Raw genomic sequence first — 23775 nt, 5'->3', positions numbered from 1 at the left:
CAGGTGGCTGTTTTAATGCTCGATGTGATTTGGAGGCAGAGGTGAGATTTCCAAAACTGGCAGCTTTTGTATCATTTAGATTGAATCTCCAGTGGCACATTTCTGTATGCAAGCAGGCACACCTTACGGTTGTGCAGGAATTTCATAACTTTTCCGTGTGTGTGTGTGTGTACATACGTCCCCCCACCCCCAGAACACACACATGGAGGCTAGACATCAGCTTCAGGTGCCTTCTTCACCTTATTTCAATGTGAGACAGGATCTCACATTGGCCCTGGAGCTTGTGATTTCAGCTGGACTAGCTGGCCAGGGAGCCTCCAGGATTTACCTGTCTCCGTCTCCTGCCCCTCCCCAGGACGGAGGTTACAGATGGCCACCACCGTGCCTGACCTTTATACGGGTGCCAGGGAACCAAACTCGGGTCCTGTTTGCACAGCAGCCGCCAAACCCGCTGAGTCACCTCTCCCCAGTCACGAGATTGGTGTGCAGTTTTGCACATCTCGGGCGCTGCCTCTGTGTCTGAGAAAAATGCTCCTTGCAGGAGGGTCGTGTGCCCAGACATTGGTGCCGTTTCCTCAGGTTCTAGAGACAGCGCAGCGAGCCCTGTGTCCTCTCGCTAAACAATGGTTGAAAGACACTGTGCCGGGATCCCAGTTATCTCTGGTAAGTAGATGCCAGTGAGCAACTAAGAGACTACTTATGGAGTCCGACACACACACACCTTAGAACGAGGTTTTTACTGTTCTAGAAGCAACCTTCCAGAAGATGAAATCATCCGTGATTCCCCAAAAATATTTATTCATACAAAGATTTTGAGAGTAATACTCGTATCTGTCTTTATACTTTAGTCTGTGCGTCCGGGGCCCGAGTCACCATGTCAGGTGTGTGCAGCTTCCCCAGACAGTCTGCCCGCAGCACCTGCTTCCAGGAACACCAGGAGAGCGTGGGGTCTAGGAGGGTAGGAGGGAGACAATCCCTGATGCCCCACACTACGTGGACCCGGAATCCGGAGAGTGCACCCTGACCCGGAAGGTGTGTAGCCAGATGTCCAAGGGGAAATATGACCAAGGAGGAAGGCAAAAGGAGGGCCCCCGAGGGAAGACATGAGAGAACGAGTTCTGACCTTTGCTTTTAAGTTCAGCATCTCCAAGGGACCCGAGAAGCTAGCTGCTGGCCCAGAATCTAATTACATTATCTGTAATGACTCACGATGCTGACTGATGGGAGAACACAGTTTTCGAAAAGAACAGATTGTCCTTAATCCCAGGCAGTGCAAAGATATGGTTCTGGGGGTGGGGTTGTCGGGGGCGGGGGGGACTTTGTCTTGGTAAACTGTCTGAAGAAAAATGCTCGCCTCCTCTAACGACATCCCAGTTCCCTAGAACAGATGTGCTGCAATGAGCAAAGCTGACCTCAGAGCTCAAGTGCCTTCCAGCCTGGCCCTCACCTGACCAACCACTCTACCCATCCTCCTCCCTGGGGTCGCCCCAGACCCATTGCCACGCACCCTGTCGACCTACCATCCCTTCTCCTCTACCCCACCACCTCCGTGTGCCCCACAGAAATTCCGTGTTCTCAAGAGTCTGCCTTCCCCTAACCAACCCACACTTCCTTTACCACAGTGATTCTCAGAGCTAGCAGAAAGAAACGTTCCAGAAGGAAGCCTCCCTCTCGGCCGTTGGCCGGGAGCCAGGGCTTGGGGGCTCCAGGCCTCTAGGGTGAGGTCTGTCGCTTTGGTTTCCCAAGGAGCAGCAGTCGGCGGTGTGGCAGTTTTCCCTCCCGTGTCTCGGGCCAGCCTCAGCTGCACTTGCACGACTTCACCACCATATTAGACAGCTGCTCCACCTTGGGGGTCCTGCCGACGTAGTACAGGATGGTCAGGGGCTCCAGGTCCTGGGGCACGCAGCACGGCGAGGCCGAGGCCTCCGGGTTCAGGGTGTTGTACAGTCCCAGCACCTGCGGGTGGGGTCACACGTTTAAGCTGGAGAAAGCCAAGCCTGGAGCCTGTGACTCAGGAACGGTGTGAGCTGTGGAGGCTACTCTGGGTAGGCAGAGTGGTCACGGGGGCTGCTCAGGGGGGACTGTGGGAACAGTTCGGGTAAGAGACCAGTTGCGGCCATGCAGTATGGCAGAAGGCGGAACCCACGGTCATGATCCTTGCTAACCGGAGCGCATGACTGTTGTGGGGATTTGTAGTGGATAAACTCTTGGCTGCTGAGAAAGTCCTTCAGAAGGTCTTCCTTACTGTAAGTTCCCACACTGGTTTAAAACATTCTCACTCACCACTACCTTGACCCATTTAATAATTGCGAGAGTGTGTGGTCCAGACAGGACACAACAGCGATGTGCTCGCTGGTAGACAGCCTCATAGATTACTGCCCTGCCCTCCTTTCCCCTCGAGGAAGGCAGGTTGCAGAGCCTGCGGGCCTTTTGCTCTTTTTATTGCTACTGTTTTCCTACATGCTTCATGCTGTCTTAACGGAGGTAGAAACATCTCTGGACCACACATCTTGCCAGACAGGTGCACACGTCTGTGTCATAGGGTGGCATGGGACAGCTGAATAGCTCCCATGGTACAAAAGCTTTCGACAAAGTAAACAAAAAGGACTCTTGAAACTATATGGTAGGAGCTCCAAATGCGTGTCCGTGTGTGTCGATGTACCTGTTTGTCTGTGCTAGAGACTGAATCTAGAGCACCGTACAGGCGCATACTTTTTACCCATTGCAGAGTGCGACCGAGTAGAATCGGGCCAGCCTGCCGAGATCAGAATGTAACCACAGGGATTTTCTCATCCAAAATGATCACTCATTTAACAGTCAACCTCTCATTCACTCATACAGACAAGTAGCCTGGTCAGCGGAGCCCCAGTACCCAGAGAGCATGCGCCTTGCTCCATACCGTGCTGTGGGTTGTGTCTGCGCTGCGGAGGTACGGGCAGGGGCCTGAGCAGAAGTTGGCATAGTAACCCTTAGGTTCGTGGACCCATTTCCAGCCCAGATCCTGCCGGAAGTCAATGTAGAGGGGGCGCACACAGCAGTTCTCCTCCAAGTTGCTATAATGAAAACACACACAGGAAATCAACAGAGAGGGAGACTATTATGTCAGAAGCTTCACTCGCATTTTCCTGTCTGAAGACACCAGGAAGTCACTCTTTCCAAAGGTAAAGTCTGATTTTTTTTTTTTTTCAGTTTTTCGAGACAGGGTTTCTCTGTGTAGCCTTGGATGTCCTGGACACTCACTTTGTAGACCAGGCTGGCCTTGAACTCTTAGAGTTCACCTGCCCTGCCTCTTCGAGTGCTGCGAGTTCACCTGGCCTGGCTAGTCTGATGTCTTGTAGGTTTTAAGACCAAACCAGGATAGACTCCATTGTTTATCCTTTAAATAGCCACTCCTAACCACATTCCTCCTTGACTCCTCTCATCCCAGGGATACTCATTTTCCTGGCCACCCTTGAAGGCTGGGGCAGTCATGTGACTTGATTAACGGCCAGTCAGAACTAGAGAAGTTGGGGGGAGTAGGACAAGCTCTGGCAAAGATACTTGATTGTTTAGAAAAGCAACAGCTGGAAGAGGAAAGCTCTTGGCTCTTCTCTCCTTTTTTTCTTAAGCATGGACAAGTCACCTGGAGTTCCAGAAACCCCCATGGCCTCAGGCAAGAAGCTGAAGAGCCCTCACAGTAAGCAGTCCAGGTGAGATCAGAAAAACACGCAAATCAAGCAGTTAGACCAACCTTACGTGCGTCACAGAAACCCCTTCAGGCTGAAGTCACTCGGTTCACCCCAGCTGACAAGTAGCCCTATGAGATGGGCCTACTTGACAGCCTTGGAGCAGGTGCTGGCACCCACACCACCTCTTCCATGCCTGCTGTTTCCTGAGCTGGCAGTAGATTTAGCTGTCCCACCCAAACTCCATCCCGGTATCTTCTCTGGCCCACTGACCCTTTGTGCTCCTCCTCTCCCTGGAAGTACTCTCCCTCTGCCCCATCACCCACCCCCTCTTGGATCCCTTCATGAAACTTCACCCATCCTTGAAGGAAGGCTTTGTTCAAACCCCAGGCTTTCCTGTCTCCATTTATGTGCTCCCAGGTCCCAGTCTGCAAGAACTTCATTCTCCAGACCCCCTCCCAATGCCATGGTCTTCCTGTTATCCTGGGAGGTAGGCTTTCTCATCCTTCCCACATCTGTGAGCAGTTCAGCTGTCCATAAAGAAGTGCAGCAGCCTCCACAAAAAGGCAGTTTCCTTCTGAAGCCCTTGGTGATTTCTCTAACCCAAGAGCTCCGCTGTGAATGAAGGACTGTCCTATCTTCCCTATCCAGTCTCATCCTCCAGGCTTGCATAGATGTGATGGATCCTGTTAATTGTCAACTCCAAAGAATCCACAATCTCCTGTGAGAAGGGCTGCTGGGTGTGCCTATGGGGATTATCTTTATTTCAAGAATTGAGATGGGAAGACCCACCCACGTGGGGGGCACCATTCCCTAGGCAGGAGAATGTGAGTTGGAGGAAGTGAGCTGAACACTAGTGTGCATTCCTTTCTCTCTTCTCCTAACTGCGAATATAATGTGAGCAGCTACTTCAAGCTCCTGATACCCTGAAGTCTTCGTGATGGATGTAAGAAAGTAAGATAATAGGAACCAAGCACTTTTTCAATGGACTCTCTGCATTAATCTCCCTGCACACAAAAGCATCTTGCAAGTACTTTAAACAGGAAGACCATAAGGAAGCTTTGCCTAAGTACCCCCAACGGCAGCACCCCAGATTCTCCTCCTGACCAGAGCCAAGCTACAGAAAACACCAGGCTCCCAGAAAAGCAAGAAGAGGTTGGAAAAGACTTCTATCTGTCTTCTCTAGATCTGTTTGTGGCAAGCATCAGGGACCCTTGGCTGAGGGGGACTCGGATCTCAAGCCAGCGCCACAGGACGTCAGGTTGACCTCACCCCCTAATGGGGCCAGACTGCTCACCGGAAGCAGTAATTGGTGTCCAGTGCCCGCTTCTTCCTCTGCCCACCCTGGCCCGGGCTGTGGAGTCGGTGTGGCGGGATCATCATAAGGATCAGGTGAGGGTTGTGGTGGTCCTTCTGCTTCTTGAGCCGCCCCAGGTCTCCACGGCCATGGTCATCTTCATTGTCCACTCCTGCAAAGGGAAGCAAGGTGACAACCAGCTGTCTAAGAGAAGCAGTGCCCCTGAAGCTTGCATCCACACCCCATCTTAGCCCATCACTGCCCAGTCAGGATGAGGGGTGGTACAGTCTGTGAGGGAGGAATCACAGAGCAAGGACCCCTGTAAGACGGCACAGACTGAGGGAAGGAAGCAAGCAGCATCAAAAGTACTCAATGGTTACCATGGATACCCCTCCAGACACCAGTCAGACACCCTCACAACTCCTGCACAAAAGCGCATCACCTTCCTGGGGTCCCCTGGTGGAGTCATGGAGTGTCCCACTACCAGGCGGGTATCTGTCACACACTTCGGATCATGAAACTTAGAACCTCGGGGTTTTGGGTGTTAGTCGAGCTATCACAGAAATCCTACTGACAACTTAAGGTGTCACAGTTTGAGATAGCCCAGGCTGGAGACAAAGAGGCAAGACTTGGGAACTGTGTTCCTGCACGCTGGGCTCAGGGGCTCAGAGGTGTTTTCACTGTGAGATTCAGGTAAGGTAATAGAGCATAAGACAGGCTCAGGAAGAGAGCCCAAATTCAGCTGCCAAGAAGACCAGAGCCTGACTCAGAAGGCTTGTGAAGGACTGCCACAGGCCACTGACTGTCTTTACCAGGACAGGAAAGCTGGGAATCTAATTGACAATTACACGAAGGACTTGGATCTTAGGGAGGAGCCCTTGGGTATATAAGATAGATGTGAGCCGTTCGTGTGTGGCCCCCTTTTCTTAAGTCTTTATGCAAAAGGGACAATAAGTGTAGTGATGGGAAGGTTCCACCTTAGCCTGACCTGGATGTGAGGATGTGCGGCACTGTGGTTAGGACGTCAAGCTCTTATCATTAAAAAAACAAATACACAAAAGCTTTCGGGTTGAGTCCATGCAGGGTAAGGGATGTCTGAGGCCCAGGCCCAAGATCTATATAAGATCAAGAGCAACCTTCACCTTTCTCCAGATGACTACACTTCTCATTTGCCCAAAACAGAGACAGGAAGGCAAAAGAGAGCTTCCCTAAACTGCAGAAAATTATGCTTATATTAGAAACTGAGAAAAGCTCAACTATAGCACCAATTCTATACAAATGCCCATGATCAAACGGTCAGGCCAGGAAGCACCCATCCTAACCTACACAGTTCCTCGGCAGGGAGCAGGAAGGTCCAGCAACACCTGAAAGCCCAGTAGCAGGGCACTCACCTTCTGGCCTACCGGAGGTCATTTCCATGAGGAGAGGGAGGACAGCTGTTATTCACTGAGCATCCATTGGCTCACTGTTACACATTTCTTGTCTCATTTAATTGTGTACCGAGCTTATGAAAGAGGCACTCTTGTCCTAGTTCCCTGGACAGCTGGCCTGATTTCACCACTCCCCAGAACCCTGCTGCCTCTCAGATGCTAATCTCTCCTCTCCGAGTGGAATGGTGGACTCAGTGCTTTGTGGACAAAGCAGGATCACCCAAGTGCAAAACAGGCCTTTCCACGAAGGAGACTGGGTCGCCCATGTCCTCATCCCACCACGAGTCAGCATCAGTACCTTTGAATTTGATCTCCATCACCTCGTGAACGTTTTCCAGTATATCTCCATTGGGCTGAAAGGTGTGGCATGGACAGTGAATGCTGATTTCCAGACCCAAGTTGGACTCTGCAAGAGAAGATGTGGAGTTGGGGGAGAGAACACTGGGTGACAGGGCAGTGTGCCCACCATCCGAGGAAGGACAAGAAGTGAGTTATGTTGAGAGGCACAAGGTGACAGAAAGGGCCTCTAAGGTTGGGAGCCTCCCTCACAGGGTGCCGCACGCCACAGATTTCTGTTATGTCATGAACAGCTAAATGGCAGTGCAAACAGTGGACATCATGGAGAACGGAAGTGAACATCCATTTTCAAGGATGCTATAAAGAAATTGAGGCCTACATGCACCCACATACATACACACCACACACACACACACACACACACACACACACACACATACACACACAGATGGGGGTTACACGTACATGCACACTAACTGAAAAGTTTGACTGAATCAAATAGTCGAAGAGAAAACCAGGTTGGGTCTGGGGTAAGGCCAATCCCGTTGGGTCAGAGCTCTGTCAACCAGGGTAGCAGCCAGCTATGGCTGGTGTAGGGAAAGGTCCTGGGAGATGGACCTTTCCAGGTTAACATCTCAGGGAGATGATTGGTTTACTGTTCCCTGAAGCCGCCATCTGGCCTCAGGAACAACCTGAGGTCTTCCTAAAAGCCCACCGTCATCAAGGAACACTCCAAAAGCCACTTGGTTCAGCCCGTTTCTCCAAGGCAGAATGGTACAGGCATGGTGGTTCCAGTGACCATGATGTGAGCCTGGCATCCCAAGGGTCCAGATGACATGAACTCAGACAGTTAAAGAATAGCTCAGCTCCTCATAAATCCCAAAACCCAACCAGATTTGTTATGTCCCGGGGAGAACTTGTTAAGCATGAAGATCTCTGTTTCTGAATACTAACTCACTGGGGAAACAAGTCAATACAGCAAGGCATATTTCTAGCCCAGCTAGAAAGGCCGGGGCCAGGCATGAGGTCTGCCCTTTCCTTGGTGTTAGGCAGCTGGAAGGAGCCATGTAGCTGCAATGAGCAATACACAGTACTTTCTGTCCAAGCATGGGTGGGAGACCTGGACTGAGCAAGTTCTATGATTCTGTGTGTTAGAAAGTGAAGGCACATGCAGATGTGTTGGAGAAAGGAAAGGTCACAGTGCATGTGGCCAGCACGAGATGGTGGCCTAACTTGGTCTATGGCTCAGAGCTGATAATTGCCAACATTTGTTGACATTACTGTCCATCAAACTGCCATAAGATTTTCCCAGCAATAGTTCATTTAGTCTCTATAATGATCCTACCAACTAAAAACATCACTGGCCCATTGTACAGAGGAGATCACTGGGGCTATTAAGTTGTTTACGCAAGATACCCAGTTGGTAAGGAGTTATTTCAAGATCCAGACAGAGAGCCTATGGGTTCTGATAAGAGAGGCCACACTATACATTTTGTTTTAAACAAGGCCTCACACGTTTTGTTTGTTTTAAATAAGGGTTCACTGTATAGCCCAGACTAGCCTGGAACTCGTGATCCTCCTGCCTCAGCTTAGTGCTGGAACTGCAGGTGTGTGCCACCATTCCCAGCTGAGATACTACACAGCTAGTTGTCAGGGACAAAGACCAGGCAACAAAAGGCGCCAGGGACACATCCCTCCCACGTTCACCGAGATGCAGAATGCCCGTGCTTTCTTACTGTGCCACCTGTCCTGCACCATGACCCCAGGGTACTTCCCACCAGCCTGGCTCTGTATACAGAGAAGCTGTGGGCTGCGTGAGTAAACGCACAATAGTGGAAGGACCTGGGTCCTCCATGCTGGAGAGAGGCCCAGGCAGTTCTGGGTACCTGGAGCACACAGGCTTGCAGATGCTTCCTGAGTCCCAAACCACAGGTGTGACTCAGTCCTCATCACTCCACACCACCAGCTGCTCCAACTCGGAGTCTGTTTGCTGCCTGGTTTGGGGCCATGAACTCTGAGGAGATTCAGGAACAAAGGCCTCAGCTACTTCCCCTGAGGGAAGGGAGGGGTGGGCAGAATTTGCCGAAGTGTGAAATGAAGGTTCCAATGAAAAACAAACCTCAGGAGTTGGCAGTGGTGGGGTGGTGGGTGGAGGACCCCCAGGTTTTATTATGAAATGTCTCAAGGAGGCTGGAAAGCGTGTCCTATGCAAACTTCTCCTTGAGTTCTGCAGCTGTGAACAGAAGCGCTCCAAGTGCCCAGGGCTTCAGAGAAATCCAGGTGGAGCTGATTAAAATCAGACAGGGAAACTAAGAGATGAATTTGCCCAGCCCCTTCTTCTGTGCCCGAGCTGAAGGCTGCCTACAGAACTGCCTGGAGAGGTGTTACCATTGCTACCATCTGGGTCCTGTTCTTTCTCACAGGCTGTATTACTTTCCTACAAGGACCAGGACAGGGTCTCTAGCCTACCACGTGTCAACTCAGTTACCACACTAGGCCCTGCAGATGGGAGCTTGAAGACTTGGCCGTCTAGAGTCCAGTAGATCATGGAAGTCCGCACATTTTACAGGGTGGCTACCGCTCATCTCGGGCACACTGTCAGGGGGCCGGTCTTGTCATTAGTCAAGAAAAATCAGAAATCTTTGTGGTTTTGTTTTTTGGGGTTTTTTTGTTTGTTTGTTTGTTTGTTTTGTTTTTTTGAGACTGCATCTCTCTACATAGCCGTGGCTGTCCTGGAAAACACTACGTAGACCAGGTTGGCCTCGAACTCACAGAGATATATCTGCTTCTGCCACCAGAGTGCTAAGATTAAAGGCGTGCACCACTATACCCAGTTTTAGATGAAATCTCCTATTGCTACCACCATCATTAAGCAGTCAGAGCAGAAAGGACCAACATGGTGTCAAGACACACCAGACTGTTATTACTCAGGGGATGCAAGTTCTAATCCAGGCTGGATCAGCTCAGACTTCTCTACTCTGGACCTTGGCTTCCTCATCAGATGTAATGAGAGCTTGCTCTTGACAAGGCGCTTTGGAATCCACAGAGTTCTCTCAGATACATGTGACCCTTGAAACAACTCTGGGAGGCTGCAGAGTGGAAGCATTACTTCATTTTCTAGGTGAGGAGGCACGGTGGGTGCATATGATATTTGTGACATGTGACCTTTGATTCACGTACTGTAGAGTTCAATGACCCTGGGCATCGAAACTGAATCAGCCCACACTGAACCTGCCACAGATCTCTTCTTCTAGTCTGCCCTAGACATCATCGGAGATCGCTCTTTTGTCTTAACATATACCTAATGCTAGCCTATTGGCTCAACCTCCAAATTACAGGATGAATCAATATTTCTGTGTCAACTGCACTGTCCCATTCAAGCCGCCGCTGCCCTCGCTAGACTGCTACCGCGCTCCCTAAACGTTTTCCTTGCTTCTCCCCTTTCCTTGCCAGCAACTAGAGGGCTTTTGGTAAGGACCACCTCATTGCAGCCACATGCCTACCCTGCTGATAGCATCCAGCACACTTGGAGTAAGTCCCCAATCCTGCCTGTGGTCCCACAGATACTGGACAAGATGGCCTCAGCTTCCGGTATTCCACTCTGCTCACTGCTGCAACAAATCAAGCTGGGTTCTGCCTAGGGGCCTGGGTCTTACGGTTTGTTGTTGTTGTTGTTTTGCTTAGGTCACCCTTTAGCCTAGCCTCCCGACCTTAAAGGGCTCGCTCCTTCTCTTCGCCTAGATCTCAGTGTCAGACTCCCTTTCCTTACAGAGACCACCTCCCCTAAGCAGCCAGCCATCCAGCCGGCCTCCAGCTGTCATCACCTTGATTCCTTAGTTTTCAGTGCGTTGTCATCGATGTGTTCACGGGCTTACTATATGTCTCTGCCACCAGAACGAAAGCCCCGTGAGATCTGAGCCCTCACCTGTCTCGTTCGATGCTGAATCCCCCAGGGCCTGACTTAAGAGCCAGCATTTAATGATGGAGGGAGAACAGTTAGTAGCAAAGCTGGATTTTGATATACGGCTTCCTCCCCACCCCCTCCTCCAGTTCTTTCCCCTTTCCTCTCAAGACACAGAAGGGACCTGGAGTTCCTCCTGAAATGTCCCTGCTAAGAGTTCACCCACCTCTCCGCAACAGCCACTCGCGCACAGTGTCAGTGACATCAAAAGACAGCCACTCAGCAGTGCCCCTCGTGGGCAGATTCTTGCCACCGATGTAGCGCTGCTTGGCAATGTGCTCATCTGGTCGCAGAATCTGCGGGGCAGAGGACAGAGTAAGCATCTGAGGCCAGGACGGAGCGCCAGGGATAGGCTACAAGGCACGGGACCGGAGGGCCAAGCAAGGGGTGCCCAAAGGCTTCTGAACACCAGGCCCCTTGTACACCTCGGAGCCCTCTTAATGAGAAAGGCTCCCAGGGGTCTGACCAGGTCCGTCAAACCCCCGTGCTCAGTGTGGGCCAGCCCTGGAGGTGGAACCAGCTTCTAGGGTGTGGTTTCCCGCTGGAAGAGGTACCTGGAAGAGCTCAATTCTCTGCTCTGTGCGCTTGGAGCTGGGGTTGGGCACCCGCAGGACCCGGAACTCTGCCCGGAACAGATTGGTTCCATTTTTCTCCACTGAGGACACGTTGAAACGAAAAATCTTAGAGGTAATCCCTTTGGGGCAAACAGCCAGCTCATCTAGAAGGAAAAGCAGTGGGGAGAGGCTAGTGAGCGAGGGCCCCCGAAACAGTGTGCTGCCAGCAGACACGTGCCAAGCGGCCACAGTCCTGTCTATGACCGCCTTAGAGGCTGGAGGCCTCAGACCTGAAGGTGTAGATGAAGGAAGATTCTTGGTGACCCCAGAGTCATAGAGAGTCCTGAATGAGGAGCAGAGAGGCCCTGGAGCCCCAGGACATATAATTGAGACCAAACAGTCAAGTGTAATTGCCCCCTTTAACCACTGTCTTTTTAATATGTGTGTGTGTGTGTGTGAGAGAGAGAGAGAGAGAGAGAGAGAGAGAGAGAGAGAGAGAGTGTGGACACTGTGTGTGTACAGCACCCACAGAGGGCAAAAGAGGGCATTGGATGTTCTGGAACTGGAGCCATAGGCCATTGTGAGCTACCTGACATGGATGCTAGGACTGGAACCCTGGTCTTCAGGAGGAGCCCCAGTGCTCTTAAGCTGAGCCAGCTCTTCAGCCCTCCTCCCACTGTCTTGCTATCCCCAAACTGTTAAGCTCTCCAGATTTGTTTTTCTTATTCTTTCAAAAATACAGATTCTCTGCCAGGCCTGGCAGCAAAGCCTGCAATGTCAGCACTTGGGAGACTGAAGCAGGAGGATCTTGACTTTAAGGCCAGCCCGGTCTATGTAGCAGGTTCCCAGCCAGACTAAGTTTTAAGAACAAAACAAACAATCAAACAACAACAAAACAGGTTGTGAGAAGATAGCAGCTAGTCACTTAGTTGTCTTATAGCTAGTGGATCCATTCATGTTCTTGTTCATAGGGCACTTATCCAATTTTAAACATGTATAGGGGCTGGAGAGATGGCTCAGTGGTTAAGCACACCTGCTGCTTTCCCACAAGACCCGAGTTCAATTCCCAGCACCCACATTAGATGGCTTGCAACTAGTTGGTTGTAACTCTAGCTTCAAGGGATCTGACACCCTCTACTGGCTTCCTCAGGCACACAGATAGACACACACACACACACACACACACTAAATCTTTACAATTTCCATTTGGTTGGTTGGTTTTGGTTTTTCAAGATTGGATTTCTCTGTGTAACATCCCTGGCTATCCTGGAACTCACTCTGTAGACCAAGCTGGCCTTGAACTCAGAGATCAGCCTTCCTCTGCCTCCCTAATGCTGGGATCAAAGGTGTACACCACCACCTCCCAGCTTTTTAAACATCTAAACATATGTGAAAGACGATAGGAAGCCACAGCCCCTGCCTGCAGATGACGCCGAGTCAAATCACAGGACCTTCGGGTGATGCAGAGGACTGGCAGGAAGAATGAGGAAGAATCAAGTCCTTAAGGGGCCAGGGGCTCAGTCCCTAATGGAAGGGGTGACAACAATCTCCTCTTGCACAAGGGTGGGGCGATGACAAAGGGATTTTACACACACGGACTGCTGGAGGCAGACGCAGGCCGGAGAGGACGAGAGACCCATAGTGGCATGCTGAAGTGAAGAGAAGAGGTTGAAATACTGGGTTGTAGGGACACCCAGGTGTCAAACTGAGAGGCCGAACCTCATCCTATTCATAGCAGGGAGCTGCAGAAAGGGGTTGAATCAAGGCGGTGGCTTAGACCTAAACAGCGAGCAGTTTCTATGGTAAAGAGGCCATAGCTTGAGTCTGGAAAAAAAAAATTTTTTTTTCAAATAAAAAGATATGACTGTCAACAACTCCTTTCTCTTTAAGGATGTCCTAGTTACGGCTGCTATTGTTGTGATGAAACACCATGAGGAAAAGCAATGTGGGGAGAAAAGGTTTTGTTTGGCTTATGCTACCACATCAAATAGTCCGTCACTGAAGGAAGTCAGGGCAGGAACTCAAACTGGGCTGGCACCTGGAGGCAGGAGCTGATGCAGAAGCCATGGAGGGGTGCTGCTTCCTGGCTTGCTCAGCCTGCTTTCTTTCTTTGTTTATTCTTTTGTTTTGTGTTTTTTTGTGTGTGTGTGTTTTTTTTATTTTTATTTTTATTTTTTGGGGGGGAGGTATCTCTGTGTAGCCCTGGCTGTCCGGGAACTCTTTGTAAACCAGGCTGGCCTTGAACTCGTGGAGATCTTCTTGCCTCTGCTTCTTGAGTGCTGGAATCAAAGGCCTGCACCACCATACCCAGCCAGCCTGCTTTCTTATAGAAGCAAAAACCTCCAGCCTGGGGATAGTGCCACCCACAATAGGCAAGGCCCTCTGTCCCCATTAATCACTAGTTAAGAAAAGGCCCTACAGTTGGATCTTATGGAGGCGTTTTCTCAACTGAGACTCCCTCCTCTCTGATGACTCTAGTCTGTGCTGAGTTGACATAAAACTAGCCAGCCCAAAGAGTCTGTGACCTTGGTAGCCTGTGCTACGCCAGCCTGTGCCATCCCGCTAACAGCCGGAAGGCAGCAGATGCTCCCTGCAGGTCCAAGCCAGACAAAGGAGAGCAGAAGCCTGTCTCCTCTCTGCCCCGGTGTCCTTTACAACTTCAAGGTCTGAGAGCATTAACACCAGAGAAGTCCTTTCTACACAAAGGGTAACAACAGCCATGACTTGAAATTCAAGCTCCTAGACCCAGATTCCACACATAATGGACATGGCTGGGATGTGAGCAGAAGCATCCGCCAGGAGTGGATGAGGAGTCATGGCCCAGGCGGGGCAGATAAGAAGCCTAAAACCAGCAAACACGCTCCTGGTTCTTTAGGCAGGGATGAGTGGGTGTTTCTGGAAACTGCCATCTGGTGGGCCTGACGCTGGCAGTTAAAGGAAAATGAATGGAACAGCTATAGGAAAGAAGTGTTGTGAAGAGCAGCTAATGAAGCCCTCGTTAATAATTGGCCTTGGAGGAACAAAAACTGCCAATTATTCTCTAAGCCAGTCCAGGGGCCAGGGAGTGGTGGCAATCCTCGTATGTGCTGCTAGGGGTGGAACCAAGAGTCCCTCACATACAAAGCACACGTCTAGAAAGCATTTTATCTCAAGTTCTAACTATGCCTACTTACATGTGCCTTGGGTGGGGGTTTGTATACATGAGCGCAGTGCCCAAGGAGGCCAGAAGAGGGCATTGGATCCCCTGGAGTTAGCATGAGAGGCAGATGTAGGTGCTGGGAACTGAACTATGGTCCTCTGCAAGAGTAGGACACATTGTGTAACAGACTCACATCTGCAGCGTCCGTGTATACGTCAACAGGGCCTGTATCTCTGGATGTGGACAAGCACCTGGACCAGTGACCCTCCCAGTGACTGAGAACTGGTCTGGGAGATGTCTCCAGTCTGGCCTCTGCAATAATTGTCTGTTAGGAGAGCATGAAGGGGAGTCAGGGCAATGTGTACCCTGATATGAAAGGGGAGAAGAAAGTAGAAAATAGTAACTAAGGAGGAAGGGACCAGAGTGGGGTGGAAGCAGCAGGCTTCCAGGAAACAGGGACGGTGACGTCCTAACAGAGTCCTCGGGACACGCTGATGGCTTCCCTTGCTAACCTCCACTCCATCACTCACGTACCTGTACCTTGACAGACCCCTCTTAGTGAAAATTCTGTGGCAATTCAAGAAGGAATGGGAAGCGCTTGGGAGGTAGAGGCTGAGGCATCAAAATTCTGAGGTCAGAACCAGAGAGATGGCTCATGGGAAGATCACTGATTGCTCTTCTAGAGGACCTGGGTTCAATTCCCAGCACCCACATGGTGGCTCACAACTGTCTGTAACTCCAGTTCCTGGGCATTTGACACCCTCTTCTGGCCTCTGCAGGCACCAGGCACATACGTGCTGTAGACAAACACACAGGCAAAACCCCCATGTACAAAAAATTTTTAAAATAATTTTCAAATTTGTCTGAGGCCATGGGCTGGCAAGATGGCTTTATGAGTAAAGGTGAGTGTTGCTAAGTCTGGTGATCTGAGTTTGACTTCCAGAACCCACACTGGAGAAGAGGATGATGCTAGACTTCTAAAAGTTTTCATCTGGCCACAACTCACGTGCAAGCATGCATGGGTGCCCTGACACACACATAAATAAATGTAATAAGAAGCTTTTGAGAGTTCAGAGCCAAGCTGAACATAGTAAGACCCTGTCCCTAAGCAAATAAATAAAAATACCTTCATGTAGTTAGTGGAATTAGTGGAAAGGATTGTGTAAACAAGTAAGCAAAACATATCGCACACCACCTTACATTTTATGTAGCTCCTCTAACAATACCCAAAAATAAAGAGAATCTGTAAAATGTATCATTCTACCCATGAGAAAATAGAACATCAGAAGAGCTAAATGGTTGTCCCATGGCCACTCAGGTAGCAGGTGGCAGACGTGGGATTTGACCACACCCTATTGATCGAATCTGAGACCCTGAAAGTCAGAGTGGACCCAGGTGATTACCCAGGGGAAAGATATTAATAATTTTAGCAGCAAATATGACAGAATTCCTCAAAAGGTCCCTGGCATCCCAACATTGCCTTAAAGAGTCAATGACCAGGACCCTTTGTGCTTAAGATCTGCTCTCGACAGGCAAGAGCTGGGCACAGGCGTCACCTTGACAGAGTACATCATTTCCAACTGTTTCTGATGCCCTGAACATTGCATAGTGATGGACGCTCTTTCATCTGTTTTGCGCTAGGAAGAACAGCAAACAACCCACAAAACCCATACACAGTATTCATGGAGAACCCAGGAAACTGTGTGTGTAGCTATCTCTTAAAAATGTTCTCGGACAGGTGTGTATCGGCTCGAACACCTCCTTTCTGTGGGAGCCAATGGCGGAATGATATGAGCAACAGGGCCACCTGGAGTGTTTAAAGCAGTGAACTATGACCCCACTACTCAGCAACTGACTGCACTGGGTGGGTCCACAGCAGTTTTCCAGATGTTTCCAGTGTGCAGCCAGAACGGAGAAGCAAAGTTTATCATTTTTCTGCGAAAGGTACCACGGTTTCAAGTGTGCTAGGGGCCTGAAAAAGCCCTGCCTAGATGGTCTCAAACTTTAGATGGATTAACCTGGAAATGAATTAGATGTTGTTTAGCCAATGTTTAAAAGTTTTGCCTTAGAAGCCCATAAACATTTTAAGTCTGTGTTACAAGTTGGGAGATTTCACAGAAATTTCCAGGTTCTCTGCTATCCTGGGAAATGATAAGATAGAGTCAAGCTGGACCTACATTCCTGAACGTGAAAATCAGTAAGAGCTACATGGTGGCTTCCTCCCTTAACAGTCACTCCAGCTCCTCCCACCCCAACCCTGCCACATAAGCCTACTTTCTCCGTGGCCGTAGCTGCTCTTCTAGAACCATTTGAACCCCCCGACCTACTCTCTGAGGGCATTTGTCCTTAACAGCCACTGCTAGGAAACTCTTTGCCCCTGGGCCACCCCATCTTCAAGCTGACTGAGAACAAAAGTTCCCCTTGATGTCTCCACACTTCCCCTACTCTGTGAGGGAGACATGGGCCCAGGGTGTTCTCTCCAGGCCCTTCTTGGGTAGCCAGAACCTTACTGAGTGTCTAACACTCATAGCTGTGGTATATAAGTTCTTTTAATATGCAATATCTTTTCTCAAAGGTTTCTTTATTTTTTTTTTCTGTGCCGTGGCGTTTTGCTTGCATATATGTCTGGGTGAGGGCATTGGATCCCTAGGAGCTGAGGCTCCTGACAGTTGTGGGTTCTGGGAATTGAACCCATGTCCTTGTGGAAGAGCAACCAGTGCTCTTAACTGCTAAGCCATCTCCTCAGCCCAGCCCCCGTGGAATATCTTTTACATTTCATAACGAACAAAATCTACGGGTGAAGAGAAAGCCCAAAACACAAGGTAGTCTTCCTGCTGGGGGAATTCTGCCCTTGGTCTTAGCACTTCCCTTGGCTGCTAAGAACACGAGTCTCACAAGGTACAGATACCTCCAAGGCCCAAGGCCGAAGGTGAAAATGATGCTTACACCCATGCTTGTACCGATGATATGGCAAAGATAGTGCCCTTCCTTATTACGTGAGTCAGAGAAAGCACCTACTCATTTCCCATGGCAACGTCTTAGAGAATTATTCGATGGCTGATTCTTGCCTCTGTCTGACAAAATTCATATGAGGTAAAAAGGGAGCCGAGGGACGACCTCCCATGAGGAAACGGAGGCTCTGGGAAGAAACACCCTATGGCCGAGTTTGCTTAACTCGCTTGAGACTGTCTAGGAGGAAAAGGAGACCCATTCATTGAACCTGGGGGAATACGTCTGGCATATGAATCTCCTGTGCCACCCCCAACAGTCATAGTGGAAGCAAATCCAGTTTACTCCCAAGGCTGGGTAACCTGGGTTACAGACACAGCAACTGGTACCCTCTCCTGGTGAGATTAATGTAGGATACATCTGTGTCACAGGCCAAGGTTCTACTAGAGTCTAAGAGTAAAGGTGGCTTTAAAATGTGTGTTTTATGTTTATGCTCAGCATGTATTTCACACACGTCCGTTCCAGGTTGGAACACTTAACGGATGCGCCATGATGAGGCAGAGCCGGAAGACCATTCTCACTGGCCTCACTCCGGTGCCTGGCCTCCCACTAGAGACTATTCCTTCTTCGGGTTTGCCTGTCTATGTCACCTTGCCCCAGGTCCTATTGTCACTTCCTTCCAAATGCCCATCCTCTGGGAGTGATACAGCGTGAAAGCAAACTTCATCTCTTGTACAGAGCCTCTGATAGTGCAACAGGATCGACCCGGAACCAGTCCTAGCTACCCTCAGAAGCTCAGGACAGGACAGGCAGTGGTGGCATGGGCCTTTAATCCCAGTGCTCCAGAGGCAGAAGCAGGCAGATCTCTCTGCTTTTGAGGCTAGCCTGCTCTACAGAGTGAGTTCCAGGACAGTCAGGGCACCACAGAGGAACCCTACCCTCGCCCCCCCCCCCCCCCCAGCCTGATCTAGGAAAACAAAAACAAACAAAAAGTTGTTTGGGATGGGCTTCTCAGCAGCTGTTCCGGCCTTCTTTGTACTTAGTGTGCCAGGGTGAACCACCACCTGGCCAGCTGCAGGGTGGACCCAGGTTGGTGCCCATCCAACCAGCTGTGCTAGCTGCAGAGTGCCCCGACCTGCTTCCTGATGGTCCTATGAGCCTCCCCGGCATTGCCTGTGTCCCACTCAACACTGGCTCCTCCTCAGCATCTAGAAGATGATCCTGTTCACTGCGTCAAGTTGGCACACTCCATAGGCCCCCACACCCCACCCCTGCCTCAACTCTTGATGCTCCAGCCTGGCAACTGAGCATATGTCGGGGGCGCTCCCGGCTTTGTCTGAGGCTATGCCTTCTGCACCCTGGATTTCCATACCAAGTCCACATCCACACATACCTGTGTGGCCGTGTGTCCACGTGGATGGCTCGTTCTCCCCTCAGGGCTCCAGACAGGGCGATCCCTCATGACCCAGAATCCCTCCTTCCTCAGACTCTCCTCCTGACCTAGGCTCTGAAGGTTCCAGGACTACCATCTTGTCCTTCGCTTTCCTCAGACTTGTAAGCACCTCTGATGCCTGTGGCTACTATGACTGGCTTTTGGTAGGTGACCAAGAAGTCCTGGGTTCAGCCCATCTAGTCCTGAATGACTCCAGAAACTGTGATCACCCCAGGCAGGGAGTTCCAGATCTGCCTGGTTTCCAGGCTCGACTTTGCACAAGTAGCCAGATCCAAAGAAAGGAAACTGCAGGCAGGCACAGGAAACTGTACTGAGAACGCTCCCATCCCCACCTCCCGAAACCACAGGTTTCTTTCTGCCTGGTAGGCCAGCTCCCTCCTGGCCTTTCCATCTTCCTTGAGAGCCACTCCACCCATTGGCACTCATTCTGCTCCTTCCCTGCAGCCAGGTTTCTTTAGCTGCCTGCTGTTTGCCCCATGGCCACTCTGACTGTGCCACCCCCCTGGCTCTGCCCCATCCTCTCACCCCCACTTGGGCACTGTCCACCTCTCAGGTGGGCCCCTGGACTGAAGTCACCAGGGCTCGGAGGACACCTGCTGGTAGGGAGAGCGAACCAAGAGGCTCCCAGACTCAGGCCCAGAGCGGCTCACATTCCTCTTTCCTAGGCTGTCAGTTTCTCGACATCTGCCAAATTTCTCTCTCTTGTATTGAGGTTTTTTTAAATCCCCGTTCAGTAAACACACACGACTTCCACACGTGTGCAAACACACACAGGCGTCTCACACAGAAGCTTCCCAGCTCCTCTGCAGACAGCAGCCTCCTGGGAAGAAACGCTCCCAGACACACATCCCCATCACCCCCACAGCCATCCCTCCCACTCACACCTCCCCTTGGCGGGCCAGATGCTTTGGGTTATCCTGTGTCCATTACCGTGGGAGGCCTCGCTTTACACATACGAATCCTTCTGCTGTGTAATGTAAGTGTTCACATCGCCCCAAAGTCCACGTATGTGGGAATATGCACGCATTACCCTCCCCCTCCCAGCTCACGTGGTGTGGTGTGTGTGTGTGTGTGTGTGTGTGTGTGTGTGTGTGTGTGTGTGTTAGACTAAGGGGCCTCGACTGGGCTTCTGAAAATGTGATGAACACAGATTTGAGGCGGGTACTGTGCTTCCTGGGAGCTAGGACACTGACTGGGACATGTGACACAAGGAGCTGGGAAAAGCAGGGAGAATATGGAGGTGTCCGGACTCAGAAGACTGAGGATTTGGGGGCCAGCCAGCCCACCCCTTGATAGAACCCATGTGCACACTTGTGTGAGAACATGTCTCCCGAGGTGGCACAATACCAATCGGAGTTAATAGTCATCAAGGATGTCCTGGGAGTCCACTTGGCTCCAGGGCTCCTGGCCTCTTGGAGCTCTAGGCTCACACCAGAACGTCTCCGTCTCCTTTCCCACCCACCTACACAGCTGCAGCTTCAGTGCCTGACCTCCGTGGTGAACCCTGGGGTGCACTGCCGTGTAACCGCCGCCAGGGCCCCTCTGTGGAGCCCCCCCCTTTCCAGTTCACCCGCTCCAGAGCAGACACCCAGCAAGCATTTGGACTTACTGTGCTCGGCCAGTCCCTGGATCATGTCGAACTTATGGATCTCTTTGGCATAGTACTCCGACTCAGTGTTTTCCTGAGTGCAGCCTTCCTCCTTTTCCCCGTGCATCTCTTCCAGCAGCTCCCGGGTGCTGTTGTAAAGTGCCAGGACCTGATAGGGGACGTGGGTCATCACCGACGGCTCGGGGGGGCTGGTGAGCCTGAGCTTGCTCAAGATCTGTCCCCTAATGGCTTCCACCCTTTTCTTCTTGATGTGGCCGAAGTCCAAGGTGGTGCAAGTGGACAGAGAGAGGCTGACTCTGGCCAAGTTCAGTAGGGCCAGGACCACCAGGGCCTTTTGCAAGTGCATCTTCTTGTGTGAGTCCAGGAGCAAGGCCAGGGGCCTGGGGAAGCCTGGCAAGGATGATACCCCAGTCGAAAGAGGGAGGAAAACCAGGCGTCCTCCCCAGATCCCAAAGACTGAGGCTTGGCAAGAGGGTGCATGAACTCACTGCACTGCGAGCGCTTCAGGACTCCCAGGAAGCGCTGGCAAACCCCGGGATGAAGAAATAGCGGACCGAGTGCTGTGGAGCGCTGGGCTTCCTGTCCATACGTCTAAACAGGTTCTGCTGGGCTGTGACTCCCAGCAGGCCAGGTGGAGGGCAAGCCGAGGGTTGGGAGGGGTGGCAGGGCAGCTGGGAGTGGGAAGAGAGCTGGAGTTTTTTCCTTAGGTAAAAATAAATAGAGTGGATATCTGATATTGCCAAACGCCGCTTGGCAATGGCGAGAAAGTGGGTATTTTACAGAAAGTGCAGAGGGGCCATGGCTGGGTCCCAAAAAATCAGAAACTTTGCCTTGCCCTGAAGGAGAATAAAAGAGAGAGAGAGAGAGAGAGAGAGAGAGAGAGAGAGAGAATGGAAAAGAAAAGGAAAAAAAATTTAAATCACCAGTGGGTATGTGGGGAGAGGCAGGGCTGGGCAGCAGCGGCAGGCCCAACTAAAGGTGTCGCGGGCAGTGCAGGACACACTTGTCTCTGGAGCGCTCCATTCATGCTTTCCCTTTTGTTTACACTTCCTCGGGGGCTTTCTAAATGACTCTGTTCACGCTGCCTCTCCTCTTCATTGGCTGGGATGAGAGCTTATGTGCAACTGGCAAGCTGGGGCGGGGGACAGGCCTCTTGGAGACAGCTCCGGTAGGTAATCCGCTTGGACCCACGGTCAACATCTCAGCTTGTCTTCTCTCTCGGCCATGGCTTCTCTCCCTTGCTTCTCCTCAGGGGAAGAAGAAGAAGAAGAAGAAGAAGGAAAAAAATCAAAAGGAAAAGAAAACAGAAGCTGATTCACCGCAGCTGACTCCGGAGAGCGTTATCCCTTCCTCCGCAAGCCTCTTTCGGTGCGCGCGTCTCCCCTCTCTGCGGCTGAGTCCCCTACGCTCGGCCCTCTCCTGCCCTCCTTTTCTCCCTCTCTCCCCTTCTCTCTCTCTCTCTCTCTCCCTCTTCTCCCTCTCTCTCTCTCTCACACACACACATGCACACACACTGCTTTCTCTATTTCTCTCTGCTGAAATTTTATACCTCCCTCCCATGACGTCTCGGCCTGGGGTGGGGGAGGGAGGGAGGGAGGGAGGGACCAGCGTACACGGCCTCTCTCGCTGCACGGTTTTAATGTTTTAAACAGGCACAGGAAAAGCCGAGCCCATTTGAAAAATACTTTGCGAGTCCTCTGGTTCGACGTGGTAACTGAACTTTTTTTTTTTTTTTTTTTTTTCTTCTCTCCCCTCCTCTTGGAGTCATTCCTGCTACACGTTGGCTGTTTTTCTGGAAAGTTACTCCCGAGCCCCCTCCCTCCTGCTACCCCGGCCCCTCTGCGCAGGGGCCAGCTGTCAGTCCACGCTCTCCGCCCCGCTCTCTCGCCTCCCCCGCGTCCCCGATCGCCCCCGGGCAGGCAGGGGGGATAGGCGCGAGGTCCGCTAGGGCAGCTGGGCCGGGCGGCCGGGCCACTCTCTCCAGGCCCGAGGGTGGAACTGGGCTCGGCCGCGATCCTGGCAGCGGTTCTTCATGGACCATCCCGGAGCCCGGCGGCGGCGGCTCGGGTGAATGATGGCGCTTTCCGGAAGGCCGAGGGTGCCCTCTGGCGAAGCCGGGCCGCCAGTGACGGAGGCGCCGGGGCTAGGGACACCTGGAACGCCACCGTCGCGTCCCCGGCCCCACGGGTGGGCGGGGTCCGCTCCTCTCGCGGCCAACTCGGTACCTGGCCCCAGCTCATTCCCCAGCCAGGTTTCTAGCTCTTTTTTTTTTTTTTTGTCCTCATGAGCAGCTTAAGGGAGGCCAGACTCAGATGGAGCTGCTCACTTTCTTCCTGTTAGTGGCCTTTTCCCAATTCTCATAGGTAGCCTTTCTGACCCTTTCTGAGATGCCTGGCTCCTAAGTCTCAATTGAAAAGATATTTATGTGTTATCTAACAATTGAGGAAACTGAGGCACAGTTTTTTTTTTCAGGGTCACAATGCACGTGGGTAATGGAGGTGTCTATCACAGGCTAAGCTGAAAAGGCATTATTTTAACTTGCATGACTGAGGAAACCTAGCACAGAGAGATCTTCAAAGTGACTTCTTGCTCACAGAGCTCTTAGGTTGTTAATACCACCATCCAGCCCATCCATTGCCAGTGTGCACTGTGGCCATTATGCTATGTTTGCTTCTGAAATTTGGAAAATAAAAATTTTGAGAGGCGTGTGTGTGTGTGTGTCTCTCTCTCTCTCTCTCTCTCTCTCTCTCACACACACACACACACACACACAGAGAGACAGAAACAGAGAAAGAGAGCGTGTGCCTGTGTGTAGGTACCCTTGGAAGCCAGATAAGAGCAGCCATTCCTCTGACGCTGGAGTTACAGAGGGCTGTGAGCTGCCCAGCATAGGTTGCTGGGAATTTGGCCCCAGTCTTCTGCAAGAGTAGAGAGTGTGTGCTCTTGATCGCGACCTACTTCTCTGGCCCTGAGGGATAGCCCTGAGGGATAGCCCTGGTGTTTATTCCATGCCCTGCACCGGTCTAGGCACTGAAGAGAGTCAGTGTGCAAAACAGAACTTGCTTTTATGGAATTTGCATTATAGAATAGGCGAGGGTAGTAAAAATAAAAATAAAAAAAAACCTAAGGAAATATGCAAATTTATGGGAGTGCAAGGAGTGGGGGTGTGAAATTTAAAAAGGGGCGACCCCAGAGGCTGAGGCTCTTGAGCCAGCTCTTTACCATGTGGGAGGCAAAGTTAATGAAGGAATTCTTTTCCGGGTCTCACCCTCCCCACCCCTCTCACTCCAGTAAGAGCTATGTTTTTAGACTCACTTCTCAAATGATTCAAGCTCTGGGTAGAATTTGCCAGCCCCTGCTTGCTGGGGATTCTCTTTACCCACTGTGAGTACCATTCACCCTTTGTTTTCTCCGAGTTGGG

The 23775-nt window shown here is 51.2% G+C and overlaps 1 protein-coding gene across 1 annotated transcript; it reads right to left on the bottom strand.

Moving 5' to 3' along the window:
- Window positions 1-725: 725 nt before the first annotated feature.
- On the bottom strand, window positions 726-22438 carry Tgfb3 (transforming growth factor beta 3). The gene is made up of 7 exons (XM_055593223.1): window positions 20355-22438; window positions 11205-11368; window positions 10817-10946; window positions 6691-6798; window positions 4963-5134; window positions 2900-3053; window positions 726-1956 (listed from the first exon to the last, which is right to left on the bottom strand). Exons 1-7 carry the CDS (start codon window positions 20698-20700, stop codon window positions 1798-1800), a joined length of 1233 nt encoding a protein of 410 aa, XP_055449198.1. The 5' UTR covers window positions 20701-22438; the 3' UTR covers window positions 726-1797.
- Window positions 22439-23775: the final 1337 nt, after the last annotated feature.

The sequence above is a fragment of the Psammomys obesus genome, unplaced genomic scaffold (genome assembly GCF_907164565.1).
Source record: "Psammomys obesus unplaced genomic scaffold, mPsaObe1.curated_primary_1811, whole genome shotgun sequence".
Lineage (NCBI taxonomy): Eukaryota > Metazoa > Chordata > Mammalia > Rodentia > Muridae > Psammomys > Psammomys obesus.
This window is presented reverse-complemented; position numbering and strand designations above follow the sequence as displayed.

Excerpts from the sequence above, each read along its gene's own strand:
- Tgfb3 (XM_055593223.1), bottom strand. The coding sequence starts at position 20,700 with ATGCACTTGCAAAAGGCCCTGGTGGTCCTGGCCCTACTGAACTTGGCC. Across the intron at positions 6,799-10,816 it reads CGAGTGGCTGTTGCGGAGAG|AGTCCAACTTGGGTCTGGAA; the intron begins GTGGGTGAACTC and ends CTTCTCTTGCAG. Across the intron at positions 1,957-2,899 it reads CAGACACAACCCACAGCACG|GTGCTGGGACTGTACAACAC; the intron begins GTATGGAGCAAG and ends CCCCACCCGCAG.